Source organism: Puccinia triticina, chromosome 5A (genome assembly GCF_026914185.1).
Source record: "Puccinia triticina chromosome 5A, complete sequence".
Classification (NCBI taxonomy): domain Eukaryota; kingdom Fungi; phylum Basidiomycota; class Pucciniomycetes; order Pucciniales; family Pucciniaceae; genus Puccinia; species Puccinia triticina.
Genome location: NC_070562.1, coordinates 191,968 through 204,377, shown reverse-complemented (window position 1 = coordinate 204,377; position 12,410 = coordinate 191,968). Strand labels below are relative to the sequence as shown.

Here is a 12,410-nt window from a genome sequence, read left to right as displayed (position 1 = left end):
CCTTAATTATTACCCCTTCCTTGTGTAAACTAACTACAAAGTTTACACAAGTGCATTGTATGCACATATATATATAACTACATATACTTACAACCATTTTCAGTGACGTAACTGAGGTGTTGTGTACAGTTCAAAAGATAGCTTTATTTGTTGTGTGGCGCACCCAAGCCCGCGTGTTCTGTTGCCTAGAGCTCAAGCCCGCGCCCATAGTGTACATATATGCATAATGCATAAACTAGCCCGCAATCAAAGCGCTCAGGCTACCAATAAGTAAGAATGGGCCAGAATACGCCCCAATAACAATATTACATGTGTTATGGGGCTTGGAAACATGTAATTAATCACCAAACAAGATGTAATTACCACATCATTCAATATGAAAACATTCTAGACTGAAAAGAGCTCTTGCAGCGTGCACAGGAGACACTAGAAAGCGCCCCAGCTTCTCCCAAGCCTCACTACACGTAAATTACAACTGTAGTAAATATGTAGAAGGGGTCAAATGAACTGGAGCAATCAATGAGCGCCTCCAGAACATGTATAAAGCACTGCTTACACGTGTACAAGTACACAGAAGCCAGTTCTAGTACCTTCTGTGGCACATTTCCACGGAAATGAGCGTCACAGAACCCCCAAACCAGCCCCCATGACGTGGAAGGCATGTGTAAAATCACGCAGAACCTCTGTAAATGATCCTTGGCAACCCTTGTATCCAAGCCCCAAGGTTCCACGACCCACAGCGCCTTCTAGCGCAACCAAATTGCCTCAGAATGCGCCCACAAGTGTCCCCATGTCCCCTGGGCGCCCCTGGAGGCCTGCCTAGGCTATAAAAAGGGCCCTTTCTCCGACCAAAAAGAGATTCCCCAGCTTTACATTACCTACTAGAATTTTACCCGCCTTCAACAGCCTCATTAGCCTGTGATTTGCCAGGTAAAATACCTACTTTCGTGATTTTTAGCCCCAATTTCCGCCCTGAAGCTGTCCAGTAACCACCCTGCCCTCAAGATTACCTCTTCTGAGCGCCTCCAACTGCCCAACTTCACGCCTGAAGAACCTCAAGTGCCCCTAGGGTCTTATACTAGTAAGTTTAAGCCCCTTCTCTTGAGATTCTCCGCTATTTCTTTCTGGGATTTGAAACACCCCTGTTTACAGGCCCCAGTTCTTTATTCTAGAGGGATTAAACACCCCTGATTTATCAGGCCCCTCTTAAAATTACATATATTCATTTTATTACATCAAATTGGCCCAAATTGGCCCAAATTGCCTTATTCTTACGCCTTAATTCCCAACAATTACGTTGGAATTAACCCTTATAACCTTGTCTTAGAGTTTTATAACTCTAATCTTTTGCTTTGCACCACGTGTAGCTAGAAGGATAATATCCTTGGCATCACGTAGGCTGACATAGGTATATTTGTGGCCCAGGGAGCTGGGAGCTGGGTGTAGTGGTGGGGTTGGTAGAGCTGGGTGAGCCAGGTATACATGTGGTCCGGGGAGTTGAATGAGCTCGTTGTGGCACTGGTGGGTTTGGTGGAGCTGTGTGAGATGGGTATATGTGTGGTCCTGGGAGCTGGCAGAGCTGGGTGTTGTGGTGGGGTTGGTGGAGCTGGGTGAGCTGGGTATATGTGTGATCCCCGGAGCTGGCGGAGCTGGGTATATGTGTGGTCCCGGGAGCTGGCGGAGCTGGGTGAGCTGTGTATATGTGTGGCCCAGGGAGCTGGGGGAGCTGGGGGAGCTGGGGCTAGTGGTGGAGTTGGTGGAGCTGGTAAGCTGGATATATGTGTGCTCCTGGGAGCTGGCAGAGCTGGGTGTTGTGGTGGGGTTGGTGGAGCTGGTAAGCTGGATATATGTGTGCTCCTGGGAGCTGGCAGAGCTGGGTGTTGTGGTGGGTTTGGTGGAGCTGGGTGAGCTGCGTATATATGTGTGGTCCTGGGAGCTGGCGGAGCTGGGTGTTATGGTGGGGTTGTTAAAGCTGGGTGAGCTGGATATATGTGTGGTCCGGGAAGCTGCGTGAGCTGGGTGAGCTGGGTAAATGTGTGGCCCAGGGAGCTGGAGGAGCTGGGTGTGGTGATGGGGTTGGTGGAGCTGGGTGAGCTAGGTATATTTGTGGCCCAGGGAGCTGGGTGAGCTGGTTGTGCTGGGGTTGGTGGAGCTGGGTGAGCTGGATATATGTGTGGTCCTGGGAGCTGGCAGAGCTGGGTGTTGTGGTGGGGTGGGTGGATCTGGGTGAGCTAGGTATATATGTGGTCCGGGAAGCTGCGTGAGCTGGGTGAGCTGGTTGTGGCATTGGTGGAGCTGGGTGAGCTGGATATATGTGTGGTCCTGGGAGCTGGCGGAGCTGGGTGAGCTGGGTAAATGTGTGGCCCAGGGAGCTGGGGGAGCTGGGTGTGGTGGTGGGGTTGGTGGAGCTGGGTGAGCTAGGTATATGTGTGGCCCAGGGAGCTGGGGGATCTGGTTGTGGTGGGGTTGGTGGAGCTGGGTGAGCTGGGTATATATGTGGTCCGGGAAGCTGCGTGAGCTGGGTGAGCTGGTTGTGGTGGGATTGGTGGAGCTGGGTGAGCTGGATATATGTGTGTTCCTGGGAGCTGGCGAAGCTGGGTGAGCTGGGTAAATGTGTGGCCCAGGGAGCTGGGGGAGCTGGGGGTGTTGGTGGGGTTGGTGGAGCTGGGTGAGCTGGGTATATGTGTGGCCCAGGGAGCTGGGAGAGCTGGGTGTAGTGGTGAGGTTGGTGGAGCTGGGTGAGCTGGGAATATATGTGGTCTGGGGGGCTGGGTGAGCAGGTTGTAGTGGAGCTGGGGGAGCTGGGTATATGTGTGGTCTGGGGAGCTGGGGGAGCTGGATATATGTGTAGTGTGGGGAGCTAGGTGAGCTGGGTGGTGGACAGAGCTGGGGGAGCTGGGTGAAGCTGTGTGGTTGAAGGAGCTGGGTGAGCTGACTAATTGGATTTCATCTGCCTGGCTCTCCTGTGACTGTGGAGAGCTGGCCCCCACAGCTCTGGGGGCCATTCGGTTTGAAACCGTCAATAAGGAGAGCTGGCCCCCTCAGCTCTGGGCGCTATACGGTCCCAAACCGATGATATGACCATATTTTCTTCGGTTTGGGACCGAAGAATTGGAGTGACACAGGTGAAAACACGATGAACAACTTTCTTCCAGTTAAGATAGTTCAAGTCGTTTCCGGGGGATTTGAGAATGGGAAGCCTTGCGATGGAGATCTTTGAGGCTACAGACGAGACTTGAGAGTTGTTGCCGAACTCGGCATGAGTAGAAGAGGGTTCTCCCTTTGTGTCGTTAGACATGAGGGTTGGAAGGGAAGTGAAATGGTAAGTTGATCCTTGAGATGAGCACGATTCGTCACACCGTAATCGCCAATATTTAACGTGTCTAGCGAAGCTGAATTAGCCGGAGGCTAACTGGCGCTCATAACCTGATGAGAGAGAGACGGGCTGAGGACAGCAGGCACGGTACGGGGCGGTGTTCGATAGTCGTGGAAGGATGGTGAATTGCAGATCAGAATGAAGTGGAATGGAAAACAAAGAAGAAGAAGAGAGGAAAAGGGAAAGAGACAAAAGACAAAAGAAAAGAGAGACTGACCTGAGGACAGCAGGCACGGTACGGGGCGGTGTTCGATAGTCGTGGAAGGATAGTGAAAGGATCCTTCCACGCCTGCTGCCTCAGATAGACTACATACATCTTGTGACATGTGTGTGAGAGATGCGGGACATGGGAGAAGCAGAATAAAAGATACAAGACTAAAACCTGAGTAACATACTCAACATGGATTGAGTTGGAATTGTGAGTGGATAAGAGAGGTGGAGAAGAATGGTAAAATAGAAAAATAGTTGAGAGAAAAAGAGTGAGTGGAGGAAGGCGGGAACCTCTCACCTTCAACCCCGGCCAGTTGTTACCTTTCTCCTTGATTATGTCTCACAAGACAGATCGTCAACACCTCCACGAGGAAGTCAAATTCATGCTCGTCACAAGCCTATGGAAGATGCAAATGGCCGATTGCCTCTCTATCAAACCCTTTTGGTCCAATCCGCTGAACAAACTCTCGTTTTCATTCACGAAGCTCGCTATTCTCAAAAAGATGAAATTCCCCGACAACGTCATCAGCCAGCATGGCTACCTGATGCTGGCTAATTTTCAGTATTGCCAATTGAGTTTGGCTTTTGAACGGAACTGGGCTCAATATAATGATCTTCTCTGCAATAACCGGTTACTCATGCTGCTCAGTTTCCTTGATGACCTCTCAAGAACTCAATATCTGGTTTCTCGAGTTCCTCGACCCATGAATCGCTTCACTCTGTAAAACCCCCGCGCCGGAGGCGCCGTGGATTTCACAAGCCTTTCACAAGACTCCACTTCAATCCGATATAGCCTGTTCCCCGGTCTCATCCTAGCTCAGCAGAGATCCCGACTGACTACTCATCTCTCCTGAGCTAGGTGAGCCTCCCCTTTTCATTCTTCCATTTCCCTTCCACTTAGTTGTATATACAGCAGAGATCCCGACTGACTACTCATCTCTCCTGAGCTAGACGTGCAATACAAGCCCCACGTTGGTATCAGAACTCCTGAGACCCTCGTCTCCCCTGTGCCAACCCTCTAGCCCAGTGAAGAGCTTCGGCTCTTACACTTTTTTTTTCTGATCCCAACGAAGGATTTTTTTTTTTTTCTTCTTCTTCCTTTCTCTCGACTCATTCCGAACTTGATCACAACGGACCCGTTCGACTGACGACGGGATCTTGACTACTCCGTTGCGTGGACTACACGAACTAAACAAACTACCGAACTGCCCGCATTTTTTTTCCCGAACTCACGAACTCCTGGACTCATCGAGTTCTCCTAACTCTTCCTCTTGACCCCAGCCAAAGTTGCCGATCTACAACTTCTTCTCCTCACTCAACGGTGGACAGCTCATGTCCACTCGACGAACGATTTTGTCCGATCAACTCCTTCCCTTGACCGATCCCGAGGATATCCTACGGCGGGCACGAGCCGAACAAAGGAGGCTTCAGCAAGCGGCGTCGACCGCGGCCCAACTCAACAGTCCCCTAGAAGCCACGGAAACCAAATCGATCGCGCCCCACGCGTTTGCTCCACTGATAGTAGGCTCCGCACCAGCGTCGCTCCCTTCTGGTGTACAACTCGCCCTCACGGTAGACCCTCAAGAACCACTCCCCACACCCGGCCCGGACCCGCAGGACCCGGCGGAAGACTCCTCCCCAATGATTCCCCCCTCCATGACCGACTCTAGCCTCCAAGCCCCGCCGAACACGACTACGACGGGCGCCTCGGGAGATCCTGGAGCGGGACAGGAAACCAAGCCGAAGGACTCAGGCCAACCGACAGACCCCAAAACAGGGTTCCAAACCAACCCCCCCCCCGCCGCCACCCCCACCATCCAGCAGCCTCTCCACAAGGGATTGCATGAAGATGCTGATGTCCTCCCAACACGCCAGCATTACTCAGGCTCACGCGGATAGGGTGGAATATGCGGCCCGTCTGGCGAGAGCTGAGGAGGCCGCCGCCAATCGTACAGCCCGACTGGAGGAGGCATTCGCAAGCCTCCTGGATAGCTCCCTGGCTTCGGGTCGGTTCACAGCTACACCAAGGGACCGAGTGGATCACCGTCGATTCAACACAACCGATGCGCCGAAGTACGTAGGTCCCTACATGGAGGTAGAGCCTTTTCTACTTTGGATCAACGCCGTGGAGATCTTCTTCACGTCAAAAGACGTCACCAACGACCACGACAAACTCCTCATCATCGGCCGTCTAATTTCGGAAACGAACCTCTTGTCCTTCTTTCAAGCCGAGGCGCAGAAGATGACTGGAAGATCTTGGGCTGAAGTAAAGGCAGATCTGTTCGACGCGGCACTACCGTCACAATGGTTTTCCGACCTTCAGAGAGAGGTCCGCTACCTCAAGATGATGGACTCCGAGTCCTTTAATCAGTACACAACCCGCGCGCGGACGCTCCAGCGGATGATTAACTTCAACGGCACCTCACTCACCGACTTCCAGCTCGCGGAGGGGATGACATTTGGTCTTCCCCAAGAGCTTGAGAACAAAGTCAAGAAGCTGGACATACTCAAGCCAGAGGAGTTCAAATTCAAAGAATTCGTCAGGAGGGTAGGGAACTGTTACAACGCAATGCCTAAGAAGACCCCACGCTCCCGTTTCGGAGGATCAAACTCGACAGCTCAACAAGGATCAACCCTGAGCTCCTTGCCCCGAGAGGAATACATCTGGCGGATCCACTCGTACCTGGACTCGGTGGGTAAGTGCCATCATTGCAAACAATATTGCGGCAACGCGGCCGGCACTTGCCCTGGTCCGGCCTACCGCGGCCCCGTCGACGTTCCTCCCTCCTTCATCGTGCCTCCGAAGCCAGCAGACTATGTGGCCCCCAGGGCGTGGAACAAACCGCAGGCAACCGGAGCCAAGGTCGGGTTCTCACAACCTGGGCGCCCAACTGGTAAACCGGCAGGAGTAGCGGCAGTCGCCGACCAGGGGGACGACTTGCTGGACCCAACGGCCGTGATCGACGACGACACCGACTTTGATGAGTATCACGCGGCGGCAATAACAACGGTTGACGACATAGAGTCCTCCCTCCGTGACGACACAGGCGTCGGACCGCCCGGCTCGTCCTTCGGCTCCGTTGCTGCTACAGCGACGGATTCAATCATTGAAGCGGAACGCCAAGCCTTCATGGAAGGCGAGGCGCTCATGCTGGACTACCCAGGATTTAACCCGGCCTTGCTCAACGAGCTGGCGGCGGAGTTCACCAAAGATGATTCGGCTGATGATGGGTACGTCCGGCCCCATTCACCCCGGCAGACGAGACTCCATCAGTTCCACGCTGGTAGGTGCTTACGAGGCGCTGTTCATACAGGTCGGAGGATTGAACCACCAGGATTGCACCGGCGACCCCTAGCGCCAACAACCGGCCTGACTCCACACGATAGAACGCTCACCATCCGACTCCATTCAAAAATTCTAACATTTTTCGTCTGCGCAATAGACCCGACCATCAAATTGTCTGCTACCCACCCGACCAAAAAGCCCGTTTCCACTAAAAACACTCGCGACCGACCAAAGCCCCCCGCGACGCGCCCCACCGCACCGCCTTCCACTACTCCAACCACTGCAAGCTCGCGACCATCCTCCTCTGCGACCCAACAAAAATACCGTCGTGCCGCTCAACCGCCCTTGTCCCAATCAACCACTCAAGCTTCCTTCCCTTTCAATATAGGGGGGGAGACTATAAAACCCCCGCGCCGGAGGCGCCGCGGATTTCACAAGCCTTTCACAAGACTCCACTTCAATCCGATATAGCCTGTTCCCCGGTCTCATCCTAGCTCAGCAGAGATCCCAACTGACTACTCATCTCTCCTGAGCTAGGTGAGCCTCCCCTTTTCATTCTTCCATTTCCCTTCCACTTAGTTGTATATACAGCAGAGATCCCGACTGACTACTCATCTCTCCTGAGCTAGACGTGCAATACAAGCCCCACGTTGGTATCAGAACTCCTGAGACCCTCGTCTCCCCTGTGCCAACCCTCTAGCCCAGTGAAGAGCTTTGGCTCTTACACACTCCCAAGGACATTTGATGTGTTAACAGCGACCAATGGAACAATGTTCATGAAATGGGTCAGTCTTTTTTCTGAGGCAATGCATTGGATCATTGTTGATGCGAGCTCATAAGATTTTAATAGGCTCGGATGTCCCTAGAAAGTTTCGTAAGCCTTGTATCTGCAATTGAAGACCATCACTTCTTTTACAATAATTCTAACCATGCCCAAGCCCCAGTCAAATGGCAGCTCTTAGTCGCATTATCTCATCTTGGCCTCTCCGGAAATGGTGGCTTGCCACTTGTTATTGGCCAGCTTTTCAATATCTGTGGTGAGTGATATAACATGGGCTTTGCCCAAGTACTTTTTCCAAAGCTCATATGGTTGTTTCCCCAGAGGGGTCAGTTGAAAATTACATGAACCGCTGTATTTTGGCGATCATCGATAAACTCGAAGAGCAGCAGGTGTATTGGCCGAGTCCGGAAGCTCGCGCAATATCTTGCTCAGAACGTCAAGGAAGGACTGTCTTCAATCAATGTGTCGGCTTCGTGGATGGCACAATTTTTCCTCTTGCAAGTGCTCCAACAAAGCACAAGGAAGACTATTGGATGCGAAAAATGGTATACGCCGTAAATTCTATGTTTGTTTGTGACTCAAGCAAGAGAATTATCTATGCCGTTCACGGGTGGTGTGGAAGTGCACACGATCAAAGGGTTTTTAAAAACTCTCAGGTAAGAGAGCTTGATCTTATCTCAATAACGGTGTATGCGGCTGAAAATGTTATTCGCTCTTATTTAAACAAGCTCTGCATCCAACCCACAAATTTCTTTTCTCAAGGAGAATACATTTTGGCTGATTCAGCTTACACAGCATTGGCGACGGTTGTACCAGCGTTCAAACGGTCGGGTGGCCAATCTCTGCCCGAGCCGAAGCAGCGATTCAACAAGGCCAAGTCGACAACAAGTTACCGTAGAGCATACAATTGGGATGCTAAAAAATTGTTGGCAGTCCCTTAAGATAGTTTCTCTGCAGATACACGGCGTCTGAATTGTTGGATCAGAGCATGTGTGACCCTACATAATTTTCTCATCCAAAAGAACGATACGACCTGGGACGACCTTTGGCAGCCACTAAACTCTGAACAGAATGATGACGCGGAGGATGAAACTGTTTCCGGCGAAGACACCAGATTTCGTGATGCCCTTTTTCGCAAATTCTGTCTTTGAAATGGGTTGAGTTCGGCTTAAATTGTTTGATAATTGATAAGACACAACACAGTACTCTATGACCATGACATTTCAATATTTTTTAATTACCTTGGTCTCCCAAACAAAGGGACCGATACCGAGATGACTTGTAAAAAAAAAAAATGAGAAAGCTATCTTGTTTCAACGTGTTTGGCTAAGCTGTGTCTCAAGAATAAATTGGCCAAGACTGAGCTGACTTGCAGATAGAACATAATTGATAAAAATGAATCAGAATAAGCCCTTCACAGGATAGATAATTGTGAAGGACAAATGATCACTGCAAGCTCACCAAAAGAATCCGTTCATTGTGATTCTGGCTCAGACAGAGAGAGGCCAGATTGAAGAAATTCTCAAACCATCCTTGCTCGTGCAAACAGCCCAGTCAACTGTTCCTCCATCTGACAGAGGGTTGCTTGCTCTCGGGTGATTTGAAGCTGTCGATGTTCAATATCCAAGTGGAGCTGTTGGAGTTGAAGTGCCATCCGTTCTTGGTTATCCGCATCGGCTTGCATCCCTTGGCAAAACGCTGCGGCCAGCTCAATGTTGGTCTGAACCATTTGCATGTCCGAGTGTAAGCGCTCTCGATTCAAGGATAACTGAGCATTGGACTGAGCCATCATCTCCTCGCGGGTGGGGAAGATCCAATCGGTAATCCGCTTGGCATAATTCAGGCGCCGCTGAGACTGAGACTGAGACTGAGGCTGAGTGCGACTCTCCAATTGCAAAGGTTGAGGGGTCGGGCTTGCAAGATTGCCTGTTGCTGACTGAACTCTGCCTGAGGAGGATTCCAAACCTTGAGGAAGTGTGCCAGTTGAGCCAGCAGGAGCAGTGTTCTGAGATTGATTGGGTCTGATTCCCTCATCATTCTCATCAATATGCATATCATCGTTTGGGCGATCATTGCCCTCCCGACCGCTGTTGCTCCAATCTGAGGGAGTGGACTGGTGATTTTGTGTGCCCCCAACATTGAGTGCCTCTTCCAGACCCGTATTGTCCCCTCGCCTAAGTTCATGCAAGTCCAGAGGTCTAGAAGATGGCCGGTCTTTCATGATTGGTTCTAATTCATAGAAATACTTGCATTTCTTTTGAATTTTCACCTCGATTTCATTCTGTGCATTTTCCACATGGTCCTCAATGTCTGACATATTTAAATCCGCCTCGTCTTGCCGCGCCCGCTCTAGTTCTGCCTCATCCATGATGCCCTGGCCAGTTTGATTTTGAAATGCCAGAGCCTTACGGAAATTTCTCTCAAGGGTCAAGATCTAAAAGCCCGGCAGCCCAAAAAAACTCAGATAATCAATTGCAAGCATCACATAAGCTGAACTAGGGGTACACACTTGCTGCTCGACTCCGCGCCATTCACGTTGTGCTGCACCATTGTTGACAAGGTAAGTCACAATCCTTTCAGAAACATCTTGCTTGCTTACTCGTCCGCTGCGCCAGAGGTCGTAGTTGCCTTGTACAGTCAGCCAATCAACAATGAGATCAAGGCTGGACTTTCCATCCGCGTTGCGGTCTCGAGTCCATGAGACCATGGGTCTCTGCCCGCCTGAGGTGGGACCGTTTGATTCCCTCGTGTTTCTGCGCTCTGCTGAACGAGCTTGTTGGCGACGGCGGTGCGCTGAGCTGGTTGACATAGAGTCCACGGACCGTGATTGAGATTGAGTCAATAGAGGCAATTGGATTGATTCAGACATTGCAATTTGGATTTGTTTGTTGACTAAAAGAGGCAAAGACCTGGGATGGAGGGTGGAGCGGACAAGTTGTGGTGCTGGAGGGTGGAGCGGACGTATGTATTTATGATTTATGTGGGGGGGAGGTTAGGGGTTCGGGGGGTCCATAAATTTTTTGTCATCAGTTTTTATGATTTATGCATCATTGAATTTATGATGTGAATTTTGAATACCACTATGGCTTTCTTGAGCTTTGAGATTTTTCCTTTGAGTTCCGGTCTGAATTCCACGGGAGGTTGGACGTACACTTCATCATCAATTGGGCTCTAGAGATATGCCAAGCTGACTTTGAAAGTCGCCATTGGGTAATGGTATTTGATTGCCAGTGAGATTAGCATTTGCAGAGTGACCAGTGAAGCTGTGGGCGCATATGTTTCATTGCAATCACGGCCCATCACCTGGTTAAAACCTTTTGCGACGTACCGAGCGCGGAAGATCTCTGGGTCACCTTCTCTCTTGCCTGGTTTAATGACAAACACCCATCAACATCCCAAAGGCTTCACACCACCAAACGGTTTGACAACATCCCATGCATCAAGTTTGAAGAACTTGTCAATCTCATGATTTGCCGCTTGGATCAATTTGGCTGCTTCCGGGTTCGCTAGTGCTGATTTGATGTTATTGGGTAGTTGTCTGTCTTGGGTTACCGGAAGATTTGACATTGCCTCTTGTTCAGCCTTTGCATTCACTTCCGTGTCTTCTTTGCCGAGTTTCAATACAATTTGATTTAGGATCAAATCTAGATTGCCTTTCTTTGGTTCTTTCTTTTTGACTGGTAAGTTCTGGAACTCTGGAAATATAACCAATGTTGAGTGGAGAATCCGCCCGTCGTGATTCAAGTGTATAAGCCAACCGCCTCCTGAAACCAGATACCCAATCAGTTGTCCCTCAATTGCTTGGTTGGACAGCTTGTCTCGTTTCTCTTTTGGAACATGTACGATTGCCTGTGCACCAAATGGATACAGGGTGTTGGGGTCTATGACGATTCCATACAGCGCAGTAACTGGGCAGGATTCAATCTTCTTGTTTGGTACTCTGTTGTGGATGTGAGCGGCAAGTTTATACGCATAGCTCCAATAAGGTTGTGGCATCTGTGATTCGTGTAGCATTGTCCTTGCCATATCGCCCAGGGTATGGTTAACTCGTTCTGCTTCTCCGTTTTGCTCTGGACTATAAATAGGTACCGGCGCTGTGGTAAGCCAATCCTGATCTACCCAGAAAACCAGCAACCATCAATCACAAGGCTGTCACACCTCAAGACTAAATCCCATACCTCTGGCCCCCTTGTCAGCAAAGCCCAAGGCCCTCAACATCCCCACTCAATGGCCATACCCTGGATAATAGTATTTCCTATTCCCACACTCCCCCTCTCTTGGATAAACCCTCTCCCTAGTCTCAAACATCTACCCAGATCACATGTTACCCCCTTCTTCTAGTGTTTCCTTAGAACCATGTGCTCAAAGATGTATAAGCAACCTTGAAACCCTTCACCCTCCAAACCCAACATGATACACATTATACCAGACATAGCCCCAAACCCCACCTAGATTATTACTTCCTGAAACACTTGATGAAACACCTGACTCCTCCTATCTTAGATCCTTAGATTACGTCTTCCTGAAACACTTCCTGAAACACCTAACTCCTCCTATCTTAGATCATAGAATATTCTACCCCTGTTATGTCTCGCATATCCCCTCCTCCAACTAGGAAGATTGCACCATAGCCCCCAGAAGATGGCATCATCCCCATCCACTATTACACCATCATGTGACTCCTTGACCCACTACTCTGACCACATGGCTTTTTCATCCTATAGAAGTAGAATGTTCTATGCTTCCCTTCAGTTTAT

At 50.2% G+C, this 12,410-nt stretch overlaps 1 protein-coding gene across 1 annotated transcript; it reads left to right on the top strand.

Annotated features, from left to right (window-relative positions):
• Nucleotides 1-3,921: 3,921 nt before the first annotated feature.
• On the top strand, nucleotides 3,922-4,294 carry PtA15_5A26 (uncharacterized protein; the record flags this gene model as incomplete). The annotated part of the gene is made up of 2 exons (XM_053169012.1): nucleotides 3,922-4,162; nucleotides 4,236-4,294. The coding sequence occupies 2 exons, from the start codon at nucleotides 3,922-3,924 to the stop codon at nucleotides 4,292-4,294; spliced, it is 300 nt and encodes a 99-aa protein (XP_053020011.1).
• Between the last annotated feature and the right edge of the window lie 8,116 nt (nucleotides 4,295-12,410).